The following is a 14,617-nucleotide window of genomic DNA, read 5'->3' as shown; positions in this document are numbered from 1 at the left end:
CCTATCTTCCTTCAAAACATAGCTTGGTCAGGAAGAAGCCACATCTACAGGACTTTCCTTTCCTCCCCAGTTTTTAGTGCCCCCAAATTACTTTTTATTTCTTCTGTATTTTCTATTTATCTCTGTGTGTACATATATGTGTGTATGTGTATATATTTTGTTCAGTTTGGCAGAGATTATTTCATTTTTGTCCTTGTATCCCTAGTTAGTACCTGGTACATAGCACATGTTCAATAAATGAATTTTGTTGAGTTGACATTAAATTTAGTTGTATAGAGCTGAAATGGCAGGAGGAGAAAAGTTTCTTCAGTCGTTAATAGGTTGGTAGGAGAGGGTATTTGGTATTAACAAGGTATCTGTAGTTTTCAGTTGTGCAGCCCTAGGCTTTATCACCATTATGGAACTGGTTCAGGGTGTTCTTTTTCCCTTAAGGCCTGCCACCAAAAATGTACTTTCAGACATACTGAAAGAATCTCCAATCTTTGGACATACATGCATGCCAAAAGGAATCCTGTAAGGAGCCTCTTGTAGGTTAATAAGAGTGATGGGTTTCCAAAAACAATTGCTGAATATCAGAATAGGTTAATTTCCACCTGTTTATTCTGCCACCACAACCTGTAAGGACAGAAAAAGTGATTCGATATAAGTATGTAAGAAATGCACTACATGGTCAGGGAGATTGTTAGTTTTCCCTGTTTGTTATTGGTCAGTCATTTTTTAGTCATGTTTCACTCTTCGTGATCTCATTCTGGGGTTTTCTTGGCAAAGATACTGGAGCAGTTTGCCATTTCCTTCTTCAGCTCATTTTACAGATGAAGAAACTAAGGCAAACAAGGTTAAATGACTTGCCCAGGGTCACACAGCAAATTAGTGTCTGAGGTCAGATTTTAACTCAGCAAGATAAGTCTTCTTGACTTCTGGCCTGGCACTCTATCCATTGTGTCCCCTAGCTGCCCCAAGCTAGGATTATGAAGCACATAGAAGGTTCTTAATGAACGAGTGCCTCTTGATGGATTGATGAAACTTTTATAGATGGACTATACCACCTATAAATCTGACTCAGTAATGAATTAAATGAGTGTTCTAAGGCAACCTACAGCCTTACTTTTGAAATTTAGGTCTAAGCTTTGAATAAAAAATTCTCTATCCAGTCACCTAAAGGAACTTGGCAGTGTCCATATTTTCTAGTCAAATCAGCACCTAAATGTAGAGTTCAGGGCATCTTCTGATGAGGATGGAGATCCTCTTAGTTTTCCAGAAATAGTTTTTTTGTTATTTCATCATTTCAATGAAATCACTCATTATTAAAAGTATTTCCAGCCTACACCATACTACTTTAACACTCGGACAGGTTATAGGGGTTTTTTTGCAGGTTTTACAGCATAGAATCAAGGAAATAATTGCATTCAAAATAAATTTCCTGAAGAAAAGGGCAGTTATTTTGAATTATAAGATATGTCAGGGCCTACAGTTTCTTAAGTATTTTGTCCTGTTTAAATGTTTTATTTTTCCTCTTAGTAATTGTTTGTGTAGGAGGAAGTATTATCAAATGCCCATAAATGTAGGATGGCATAAAGACTGTAATTGCAAATTGAACTTCCCTTCTAAGCAGATTTTCTTAAGTGCTTTTGTTGATCTGAAATATCTTTTTAAAATGTTGAGCATAATCCTATACTATTATTCTTCTGATAGTGGTCCACTTTCCACAAGGAAGGTCAGTCACTATGTATATCTTTCATTCTGTACTAGACTTGGAATCAATTTTTGTAAAGACTTTTTTATGCAAAGACATGAAGAATTTTAAAATATATATTTCTTTTCTCATAAAATTATCCAATGAAGAAAAAGCCATTAGTTTCCTGTGGTCAAGTTGAAATGCATTCATTTCCTCAAAATAAAATGACTTAGTTCCATAGTAGTCCTTTTATTACTACATTGTCATAAACATTGCTTAAGGTATTTGTCTTGGGAAAATGTTCTGAAAAAATTCTTAGGATATTTGTTTAAAATTAAATCTGTAAGTCACAGATAGTTTAAATAACCATGTTACTAATTAAAGGGAATAAAGAGATGCCAGAAAAGAGGGGATAAGATTGGGGAGAAGGAAAAGATTTGAGGGTATGAACATTAGAGAGAAGTCCACCTATCTCGCTCCAGTTCATCTAAACCCAAAAGATATCCATATAAGTGTGTGGAGATGGAGATAGACATACGGAGACATAGCAAATGATATCTTGGGAATGGGTGTTGGGCGCATGCAATTTTTTTTTCCACTCCTACCTCTCCAAACCTCCCTCCTCACTTCTTTCTCATCTCTGCACTTGCATGAGTTGACATCCAATTGGAATATGTAGTTGTTAACACCCCTGTGTGATTTTGCTGAATTACTATATGTACCCTCTCAAGGGTTTTTTATATTGCTCTATAGTTTGTCCTTCAGAGGATAGAGTGTCAGACCTGGAGTCAGGAAGACTTCTCTTGCTGAGTTTAAATCTGGCCTTGCTGAGTTCGAATCAAATAAGCTGTGTGGCCCTGGACAAGTCATTTAACCCTGTTTGCCTCAGTTTCCTCATTTGTAAAATGGTCAGGAGAAGGAAATGATGAAGCCACTCAAGTATCTCTGCCAAGAAAATCCCAATGAGGTTAGACACAGAGTCAGACGTGATTGAAAAATGACTGAACCAGGGGTGGGGAACCTGAGGCCTCAAGGCCACATGTGGCCCTCTAGGTCCTTAAGTGCAGCCGTTTGACTACATCCAGATTTCAAAGAACAAATCCTTTTTTTGAGGGAGTTTAATTTTTATTTTTGGTCCAAAAACGTACTTATGTTATGCAGTTTGATTGATTCCAAGAGTATACACTTGGAGACTGTAAGATGTCTTAGAAGCTAAGAATACTATAAGCCCCAAAGTCCTTCACAGTTCTTTCCCAGTTGAATAGTAGAAAACCATATGCACATGTGCTCTTGATAGAATTTGAGAATTAAATATAATGTGAATGTGCCTCAAGTGCCATCCCATTCACCAAAAGTATCCCCATTCTGATAGACCCAGCAAGTGGTAGGCCAGACTCTGTTTTAATATCTTCAAGGAAGGGAACCCACCACTTCTCTAGGTAGTCCAAAACATTTTCAGACAGATCTAATTTTTAGGAAGTTTTTTTATTTATGTCAAGCCAAAATTTGACTCTTTTTAACCTGTGCCCAGTGGTCCAAGTTTCTCCCTCTGGACCTTTGATTTCTCTAATGATCAGCTTCTTCTACCAGTTCAGTCTGTATAGTCCCAAAGCTGTGTGTGTGTGTGTGTGTGTATTTGATGAACCCCTTTTTTAGTCTGGTGAAGCCTATAGACCCTCTTTCAGAAAAATGGTTTTAAATACATAAAATACATAGTATTCCAAAGGAGATTATATTAAAATGCAAGTATGATTGAAAAAAACCTATAGACCCTAAGTTAGAGAGTTGCCTGGGGCACTGAGGTGTTAAGTGATTTGTCTCCAAGGGCAAACAGCTAGCATGTGGGGGGTGGGGCAGAAATTGAGCTTCTTAATTCAAAAACCAGCAATCTGTGAAAAAGATCTCTGTCCAGTTTAGGAGGAGTGTTCTGTACTCTTGGTTTTTGTTCTCCTTCTTGTTGTTCCTGTGCTTTGTCTAATTGAAAATCAGCTACTTAGATATAAATACCAGGCAAACAGTTCTTGTACTACAGAGAGCTCTTCTCTGGGGGTGGTATGTTTTATTTCTAAGTAAAAAAAAAGTAACTGATTTGGGGGAAGAATTTGGGGGTAAAATTTAAACTGTTAAGATTGTTCGGAAAGATATTTTGAAAACAAAAGGTATATTATATAGTAATTACAAAAAAAATCCTTTCATGTATCGCATGTGATTGTCACAGCATCATTGTCAGATGGAATAATACAAGTTTTACTATCCCCATTTTACCAATGTGGAAACCAAGACTCAGGTCTGTGACTTGGCCAAACTCACACAGCTAAGAAGTAGCAAACCCAGGACTCCAGACCTGAATTCTAATCCAGTACTCTAGTGTCAGCACTCACTGTGTCCTGGTCTCATAAAGCCCTCTCTTTCTATCATTGATCACACTACCCCACATGTATCTAAAATTGACTTCCTCCTTCCTCCTAGGATTTCTTGTTGTTGTATTATTCCCATCTTTCTCTATCCAGCTCCTCAGTGAAGCCTTTTGTAGTTTCATTCCTTCCTCCCCATCCTGAGATGATCTCTCACTCCCCAAATAGCACTTTGAATTTCTCCTTGGTGTTTCACATGTTCTACTTTGTACTTCAAATATTTGTGTGTTCTCATTATCCCTTGATTTTTCTGGAAGCTTCTTAAGCTTGGGGCTGTCTTATTTCTTTTTTTAATCTTTTTTGGGGGGGCTGTCTTATTTCAACTTTGTATCTCCAATGAGTGTACATTACCCGACACAATGCTTAGTCATACAGAAATAATATCAACACACTCAACTTCTGAATGTATAGTGTCTGTGATATCATTGTTGTGACTGAAGTATCAGAAATCTTAGTAGTTGGTCTGCGTAAGTTCCTTTGGACAAAAACAAGCCATAAATCATCGCCTAGTGGACAACCTTATAATGATGAACCATTATGTACTTAGGTGATTATGGGATATCAGATGTGAAGTCCATTGTCAGACCCACAGTCGAAGCTATTCTGCCTCAGACCCTGTTAGCTAGATCTTCTGTTCCGCCTTTGAAAACACCTGGTATTATCTCTGTTTTAGTTGGTGGAGCAAGACTCAGGTATCTCAGTGCCAAGTTTAGTTCATGTTTTGCTGAGGGAAAAAAAAAAGATGTTTTTTTTTTCTTTCTTTAACCTGGTTTTTGAGAGTAGATTATATTTTTATAGAACTATACTCTCAATTTCTTCCTCTTAGCAGAAATTGCCTTTTCCTCCCCTTTCTATTCCTTTTAACTTTCCCTTTCAGCTTCTATTGTGTATATATGCTAATTTGTTTATCATGGGTCCAATTATATGTCCAATTAAAGAGTCATCTGTAATTTGGTTTTCCCCCTGAAATTTTGGAGTTGGATTAGATATTTCAAGTTGGAAGAATCACCTCAGAAGTAGTAAAGGCAGTGCATTTAAAATAAGCACAGCAATTCATAGATTCGAATTGAACTGCGTAAGCTAGGCTTTGTCCTGATTTTTATATTAATCTATCTTCTCCCTTGATAGAAGAGGCTTGCTATGTCTGGTGTCTGTTTACACTGTTTGGTTTGATATAACTCTAAGTCATCTAATTTAAAAGGAGAATCTCATTTATTCTCTTCCAAAGTAATGTGAGAAATTATTTTTCTTTACGGTTTAAATTTAGCTTAGTACTAGGATAATTAGCACAAAATATATTTTTTAAACTATAAAAATGTTTTCATTATCATCAACAGTGTGTTACTTGAAAATAAAATGCTAATTAGGTGGCACAAGATGACATTTCTGAGATTTTTTTTTCATTTTACATTTGGAATTCATCTGACTAAAGTATATTTTGGTGCTCTTTCCTAAAAACAATTATGAATAAAATATTCATTGTTAATTATATTTTCAGTTATAGCCCTTTTTAAGTGCCTTTGCATTTTAAAATGAGGTATTCTTCTATATACTGCAGTTGGTTCTGAGAAAGAATAATATATTCAGAAATGATAAAGTGGACATTACTCTGTATTAGCCCTCAGGTAACTGGGAAATAAAAGCAAAATAAGAAGGAACTTGGAACAAATCTACTCTGGGGAGATAGTACTTGAAGATCAGTATAGAACTAGAAAATGCACCTGATAAAAACAATACTCTTAATTAAGAAAATGAAGTTGGTATGGTAATTTGGACATAATTTGTTCCCCTGCAGCCACTGCAGGGCCTGGGGACGCAAAGGCTGAAGGGATCCTAAGAAACCAGCGTTCTAGTGTCAGACTTCTCTATGGGAAATGTTTGGGGGGTGTTTTCAAAGACCTAAAACTCCGTGAAAGACTGAATTTGCACACAGTCACTGATTTATATTACAGTTTTCAAGAGAGGACCACGGCACATGAGACTAACAACAGCAGCTAACATCTATACAGCCCTTACCGTGTGCCAGGCACTGTACTGAGCACTTTCCAGTTATTAGATCATTTGATCCTCACAGCTTCCCTGAGGTAGATGCTGTTATCATCATTTTACAGATAAATAAACTGAGGCAAGTAGAGGTTTGAGTGACTTGCCTGTGGGCGTGCAGCTAGTAAGTGTCTGAGGCCAGCTTTGATTCCAAGGTCTTCCTGACTTCAGGCCCAGCATGCTATTTACTGCGCCATCTAGTTGCCCCAGAGATACTAGTATGAGACAACTTAAGTACAAAATTAGGTCGTGCCGACTGTGTGTTATAGAAGAGTTAAGAGTGATATGGAAGAGATCTCTGTGGGCAGGAGGAGTCAGGAATGGCTTCGTGGAGGAAGTAGTATTGACCTTAAATAATGATATGTAGAATTTTAAATCAGAGTGGGTGGGGATTCCATGTCTAGGGATTTCCTCTAATGATGCAGGACTGCACCTTCTCTTCAGTATAGAACTGGACCTGTACAGGGTCCAGTTTGTGTTGGTATAGGGAACTCACCAGTAAGGAAACATTCTCCAAGTCAGTTCAGTGCAGCAGAAAGAATTCTTATGGGTTTGGAGTAGGAAGACCTATGTGTGAACCCAACTCTGTTCCGTGGACAAGGCACTTAAATTCTCTGGAATTCGTTTTTTTCTCTCAATTTTAAAAAAAGAAGCAGGTGGTGGGGGGTGGGAGGTGGCGTGGGCTTAGATGATTTTACGCAGTCCTGATATCTCTATATCTCTATTCCTGTGACTGGAACATAGTAATAATTAATGTAATTTTATGCATGTGATATTTGTTATAACATCTTAATGAATACTGGCATAGATTGTTTTTAAAAAGCATAGGGGGATTGTAAAAAGGGGCGAATTTCTGCATCCATTTTGAAAATGACTGCTGTAGGGTGAAGATGAGTTATTCAGCTGGTTGAGGATTAGCTGCTGATAAAACTATGGGCTGTGTGGAGAAAAAGTGGAAAGGTCAGTGGCTAAGGAAGCAAGCCTCAGAGTCATCAGTCTTTTGAAGCCAGAGTTCTGAAGATAATTATCTGTGCTAGCTGTTTGCTTTATTTCTAACTGTAAGTAGAACAAACAAAGAAACAAACCAAAAAAAAACCCCACATTACCTATTAGCTCCTAAATTACAAGATACAGGAACTGAGGGGACATGAAGTGAAGGAGTTTGCTTGATATTAAGAGTTTCTGAGCTATTTTTTAATGTACTCAAGCAAAGGTAATTCTTAAAAATGTTTCTTGGGACCCCAATTTAAATTGATGTTATGGTTCACTCAGGGATTATCACCCCATCTAGTGTTCAGATTAATTTTTGTAGAACAAAGGTAGCAAAGCTTTTTACTACTTAAGTCTTACCTTGCTAAAAACTGAGCCTTAAAGAGAAGTTCATTTGTTTCAGTTTTGTCTAATTCGTCATGACCTCATTTGGGGTTTTCTTGGCAGAGATACTGGAGTGGTTTTCCATTTCCTTCTCCAGCTTATGTTACAGATGAGGAAACTGAGGCAAACAGGGTTAATAAACAGATCTAGGCTCACACAGCTAGTAAGTGTTTGAGACCAACTATGAACTCAGAAAGATGAATCTCCCTGACTCTAAGCCCAGTGCTGTATCCACTGTAGCACTTAGCTGCCTGTATACGTTAAAAGGATACCATTAATGTGAAGAATGTATTTCTTGATTTTTAAAATAATTTGATAGATATTTTTAAACACCAAATTTTTAGCAATCAGTTTTTGGGGTTTAAATCCCATCTCTGATGCGTATTGTCTGTGGGACCCTAAGCAAGTCACTGAACTGCTTTGTGCCCCAAGCTGTTCTCTTCAGAGTATAGGCTACGAACAACCACAAGTCAACCAGTATTGATTTACATGCCTACTAAGTGGGAGGAGAGACGATACTAAGCTCTAGGGATACAAAGAAAGATAAGAGACAATCGTCGCTATTAAAGGAGTTCACTAGCTAATGGAACAATTGTGGATCTGCTTGCCTATCCCAAAGAAGCTGCAGGTCTGTTTCCTGTATTTGAAACAGCAATCCCATAACCATATACCTCTGTATTGTCTTATGTTCACTTTAAATAAGGTCTGCAATGTTTTTGTAAAACATGGAGTTTTCCAGGCCCCTTTTTCTGATCCATTTTAAAGCTAACCTTTATAGAAATAGAAAATAGAAACATATTTGAATTTGCAGAATTCAAAAATACAAATCATCATACATTATGGTACATGCAAAGAGATCTTAATCTCTCCTTGCCATTTTTTATTTTTTCTTTAATTTTTTTTAATTAAAGATTTGCTTCAAGGATATCTTCAGATTATACAATACAAAAAGAAAATTGGTTAATAGTCCACTGCAGATAATAAAAGCTACCGTTAACTAAAAATGATAAATAACTTGCAGTTTATTTTAGACACTAATGGAACCTAAAAGCTTTTTAAATGGTCCCTTCTCCCCCCACCAAAAAAAAACCTCACCAACAGCAATGATTTAATGGTTCGTTTTTGTTACGCAGGTTGGCTTATCCCTGGCAGTTTTGCTTTTACGTAACTCCCTCATATAAATTGTTTTACTCGATGCTGTAAGTAAAATGCCATTAGAATTCAGTGGAATAATATGACAGCATCTCTTCTAAGACTAAAAAGCGATTCCCAGTGGTAGATGTGCAATCCCTATGTTTTTTTTTCTTTTTATGGTAGTCTTCATGAAAATGAGATAATTTCATCCTCAAAGAAAATATGTTGCAATTGTGAACTATCTCCAAGTTCTCTCTCATACACTGTGTGAAGTTTATTTTTACACAATTGAATTTCTTCATGGTTCAGTGATTTTCATTTACTTTGCTCTGGTCTATACAGAGTGAAAAACAGTGGAATCCCATCTGATGTCTGACATGCTATGTATCATATTAAGATGCAGTTGCTAAAACAACAGAGGTTGTAAAGATCTTTTTAGTAGGTCCGTGCCAAGATTGATGAAATTTTCTGTTTAGGTTTGATTGGTTTCCTTTCCCTGTTTTGACAGTACATATCCCTGTTAAGTGCACTTCATGTTTGGCTCCAGAAGCGCAAGTGTAACGTGATCTATGTTTTATGTTGTCTGCTGACCTGGAGGAGAACAGTTGTTGCCCTGATCAATCCCCATCCCGTCTTGTCATTTAGTGGACAATTAATAAATACATCCTTGTAAAGACTCCCTAGAGCATTCCTTTGGAATGGGATCATTTTACACAAGAACCACAGGAGTTAACACTGAGAAAGAAAAGGCTGGTCAGGAGAGAGAAAAAAGTATATTAAAATCTCAAACCTACATTATATTGGACAATTTTCCACGTACAGTAATAAAAAGAATCATTGTTTTTTGTTAAAATGTTTCATAATAGGCCATGCTATAAAATAGTCTATTTTCATTTCTAACGATCTTGATTTGTTCAGTTTTTTAAGTAAATGAAAATGATCTGTCTCCATGGGTATACTAATACTTTTGATTCTTCTTCCTTACTTGTAAGAGCAGAAACTTTCTAGAGATGAAAGAATGATATACTTTAGTCATACTTTAATAGCTGTTGGGGAAATCTTTTATGTTACTATTAAATTTTTATATATATATATATACACACACATATATATGTGTGTGTGTGTACATATATTCACAGTTTCTGGTTTCAAATATACAATTTATATAAACATTTTTAAGAGTTTCTTGGAATTTTTTCAATGTAAGAGATGAGTGAGTAGCAAATAACCTTTGACCTGAACTAATAAAAATTTGCATATGAATTTGGGAAAAAAATGAAAATTTTTAAAAGCTATTTTAATTTTTTGGATTTTATCAGATAACTATATAGTATAAAACGATGGCGTTTTCTGTAGTCCTATACTTATAAATATACAATTAGTCTGGGAATAATAAGAAATACTGGCCAGAAATTAAAGGTAAAGCAAATTAAAATTTTAAATCATTTTAAGGCATGTAACTATAACGTAATGAGACTTGCTAGATAGGAGCCTCCTTACTATATATAGCTCATAGATTTATACATTATATTTGCTATTCTACAAAGTAGATAGTGTTATATAATGAAATGTTCTTGTATTTGCAAGTAGTTCTGAATTTGAAGGTTCTATAATGCTGTTCTTAAATTTGTAATATTTTAAATTTCTTTCATAAAGGTAGGATATCATTTACATAAAATGAAATGTGAACTTCAGAATCCACTACATTTATGTGACTATATAGAATATATATATATATATATATATATCGCATACATATGATGACATGTAATATCCCTGTAATAGTATGCATTCACTCATTTGTGCACATTTAGAGTCAGTGAGCTCAGTGTGATTAACTGGAATCCTTGTCTGTAACTCCCTAGTAGGCCATATGTGTATTTGTCTTATACTTACATTTAAAGTGAATCACTACCTACATCATCTAGGCACTGAGTCAACTTTCCTATTTCATTCATCTTTATCAGAATCTAGTATATGTAAGTGAAATGAATGACTTTTCTTCTTTTCTGCAATGAAATGGCATTCTCTCTAAGAAGCAAAAGCTATTTTTAAAGAAACTGTGGAAATTATCTTCAGAAGTTAAAACACAGATCCATATAACTTGATTTCATAAAACATGAATGAAAAATTTTAATCGTAAAAAATTCACATTCAGAATTTTTGTGGTTATCAAGAAAAATCCTAGAATTTTTTATTAACCCATTACAGATATTTGAGTGCCTTCTAAGCGCCCAGATTTGTATAGTTAAGGAGGAAATAAGATCCGTAATAAATGAGATAATAGCTACAATAGGAGTATATGATGTTATTAATAGAAGTACATATAATAAAAATAGATAATGGACATTCTAGGTGAAGAAACTCCTTCTTTCACTTTTAAGTCAGCACCTTCTCTGAAATATAACATCTTAGAGAATTGTCTAGAACTTGACTGAAGTTTAGGGTCACATAGCCAGTATGTATCAAAAGTGGGACTTAAAACCCAGCTCTTCTTACACTTGAGTCTGACTCTCTGTACTTCACTATGCTACTATATCATGCTGCTTCTCATGGTTGTAATATATTGATCAAATTTTAACTTCGTACAGTAAAATGCTATGTACAAATCTAATGAACAGATAAAATTGATAATAGGTACACAAATAACTTCATTTTTTGCTGATTAACTCCAGAAAATTAATAGTAGTGGTATTGAAAATTATCAATAGCATGGTACTAAAATGACTGTGTGCGTGTGTGTGTGTGTGTGTGTGTGTGTGTGTGTGTGTGTATCACAGTGTTGCTGATATTTGGATTTGTGAAAGAGTAGGGTTTTGCTTAGGGAATTTCATTCAGAACTACTGTATTTGCTCTTTGTCTAAAGTAGAAGTATCTTTCCTCCTTGGTAAAGGTCTATGGCAGCCCATTAAAAAAGATACTTTTTCTGTGTTTCTAGATCATATCTATGAGTAGTAGAAAGTCTAATATTTGAAATATTTAATATTTGAAAACTTGTAGCCCATCTTTCTAGTGAGTTTCATTAACTAATTATAACATGTACATTTTTACATTGCAGTAATAACTTCCCTCCAAAAATTGTATTTAATATTTTTAATCCTAGTTGCCTAATTTTTTCCTTTAATGGCAGCCAGCAAAAGTTTGATTTATAATACTTAAAACCAGAAATTCTAGGGAAAACCATTAGTTAAATATTTTTGTGGGTCTGATCATATTACTATCAAAGCCTTAAACTGATGACTCATCATGTTACATTGAGGTGACTCAGAGTTCTTATACTCACTACCAGCAGAGCACAAGCATTGGCAGGTACAACTAAACTGAAAAGGCTTCAAGTATAAACCTAGAAGAGAACTATGTTTCTTATCCAGTGAACATCCTAGCCAAGTCCAGAGAAACCCCCTCAGGTCCACAATATCAGGGAATGATTTGCTAGATTCTTTGTTCGCCCACCCCTAAGTGTACTGCATATGCTTCCTTGGTATTTGGAGAAAGATTTAAAGGGCTATGGTTAGAATTCAAAGACCTTCATCACTTGGCCTCCTCCTCCTCCCTTTCCAGGCATCCTAATAATCTCTTCGATCTAGTGATAATAGCCTCCTTGCTGTTCCTTGCATCTTCCAGCTGTACATTTTCTCTGGTTGTCTTCCGTTCTTGGAATTCTCTCAATACTTGGCTTCCCTGGCTTTCTTCAGGTCCCAGCTAAAATCTCACTTTTTACAGGAATTATTTGCCAATTGTCCTCTACTGAATATCTCCAATTTATCCTGCGTGCAGCTTGTTTACAACATAGATGTTTGCATGTTGCTTCCTCCGTTAGGCTGTGAGCTCCTTGAGAGCACGGACTAGTTTTATTTGTTTTGGTTTTTTGTTTCTTTACCTGCCTTTCTTTTTTATCCCCAGTGCTCGGCATAGTGCCTGGCACCTAGTAGACAATAAATTCTTGTTGACTGACAGAGGGATATGATAGGCTTCTCTGAATCCAATACCTTTATATTGACCCACAATTAGGTGTCCTGAGTGGCATCTGCTTTTGACCAGGATATTCCTGAGTGACTTAAATTGTGCTTATTATTTTCCCGTACAGAAGTGAGGAGGAAAGGAGGAACAAAATGAATGTAAAATAGACCTTGCCTACACCTTAACATTGTACTAAATGAACTAAATACATAAATTGGAGTTACAAAAAGGACATTATTCATATCAGTCCATCCAACTTATTTTTTGCTGTTCTTAGCTAAGTAGATACCTAGCTACCTGATTTTCAAAACAATACAAGAAAATTTTTCTGAATATTATTTTTTTCTCCGCAGGCACTACAGAACGGGTGTGTTTGATCCAGGGAACAGTTGAAGCACTAAATGCAGTTCATGGCTTCATTGCTGAAAAAATTCGAGAAATGCCCCAAAATGTGGCCAAGACAGAACCAGTCAGTATTCTGCAACCTCAGACCACAGTTAATCCAGACCGCATCAAACAAGTGAGTGTTTGGTTGGGAAATGAAAGAAAAACATTAGCAACTTAGTACAAATGCCTTTTAAATAAAGGGTTGTCTTGTAAACCATTAATTTTAAATATAACTTTTATGTAATTTTTTGGCTTAAAAAAATGTCACCATAACCACCTTTGTTCTGTACAGTTGTTTGCCCCGCTCCTAAAGTGTACGAACTACCATATCAAGGAGTAAACCCATGCATTTTTTCAATAGAAACTTATATATTGTCCATTGACACATCTAGTTAAGTTGTAGGATTTTATATTCATTTAAAAATGCATGACTCATTTTTTTCATCAGCTATGGAAAAAAAATCAAAACATGAAGAAGAATAACACCTGTAGATTTGATTTCCCAGTACTCTCTTGTTAAAAATTATAGTTGGAGCCTACACGATAGTTTTTGTTTTTTGTTTTTGTTTTTTGCCTGTGTTCTAGTTTGCTGATTCACTTGTCATATTCAACATTTTTTATACCTACTCATACAAGCATTAGCAAATTCACATACATAACAAGTATTGTGGTTTTTTAATATAGCATTTTGTTCTATGTAACTATATAGTTATTATATACAAGATGACTCAATGTTTATTTTTATGAGAGGGATTTTTTGTGAGCAAAAATTTAATTGGTTAATTTTTAATATATTGAGGATGACTGATTTAATTTAGAAAATCCTATATACTTATATATGGTAAAAATCTTGCTGTAAGCTGTATTTAATTTGTAAATATATTTAACATTGTATAATAGTAGTGAAATATTGATCTGTATTTCAGACTTGTTAGTTTAGGTACTTTTAAGTTGTGAGCAGTATATGGATGCGATAGTGTGTCCTAGTGGAAAGGTCATTGTTATTTCACTGATTGACCTAGTTATTTAATTTATTCTTATGATCCTGTGTGTATGTATATAGGTATGTATGTGTGTATAGGCATATACGCATACATATATTATATGTAAATACCATATATAATTAATCAAAATAGCCATATTTTGCCTAGTTAGTATAGTGCATTACCAAGAAGTACTTATTAAATTTGTATTTTTTAACCTGAGTGATAATGTTAAAAATATTTAAGTCTATTGTGTTTATTAATATTAAAATCTATGTATGTAAATATATTTTATTACTTTGATGTAAATATGGTAAACTAATTTCCTAATTATAGAATAATATTCACTAAATAGTAATTCAGAATCCCTAGCATTTTATAGAAAGTATATAGTCAATTTTATAGTATAATATATATTTTATTTCATATTAATTCTAATGTAAAATTCTACAGTATATGTTTATACATTACCTAAAATTCAGTCTCTATAAATTGATAAAATTGAGTGTATGTGTGTGTTAATATTGGATTTTTGCAAACTCGACAACAGTAAACAATATTGGCTCTTTCTGTTATCCTTTTTACCATTTTCTGCATAGCTTTAATTATGATGCATATTCAGAAATTGTGAAAAAAAAAACATTATT

The 14,617-nt window shown here is 34.8% G+C and overlaps 1 protein-coding gene across 3 annotated transcripts in view; it reads left to right on the top strand.

Moving 5' to 3' along the window:
* The window catches only part of NOVA1 (NOVA alternative splicing regulator 1), a 161,738-nt gene that overhangs the window by 109,606 nt on the left and 37,515 nt on the right, over nt 1-14,617 (top strand). For all 3 annotated transcript variants that reach the window (XM_036735515.1, XM_036735516.1, XM_036735517.1), the window contains one exon: nt 12,954-13,120. In XM_036735515.1, the coding sequence (XP_036591410.1) occupies nt 12,954-13,120 (167 nt within the window). The remainder of the gene's footprint in view (nt 1-12,953; nt 13,121-14,617) is intronic.

The sequence above is a fragment of the Trichosurus vulpecula genome, chromosome 8 (assembly GCF_011100635.1).
Source record: "Trichosurus vulpecula isolate mTriVul1 chromosome 8, mTriVul1.pri, whole genome shotgun sequence".
NCBI lineage: Eukaryota > Metazoa > Chordata > Mammalia > Diprotodontia > Phalangeridae > Trichosurus > Trichosurus vulpecula.
Note: the sequence above shows the minus strand (reverse complement) of the source record. Positions and strands in the feature narration are given on the sequence as shown.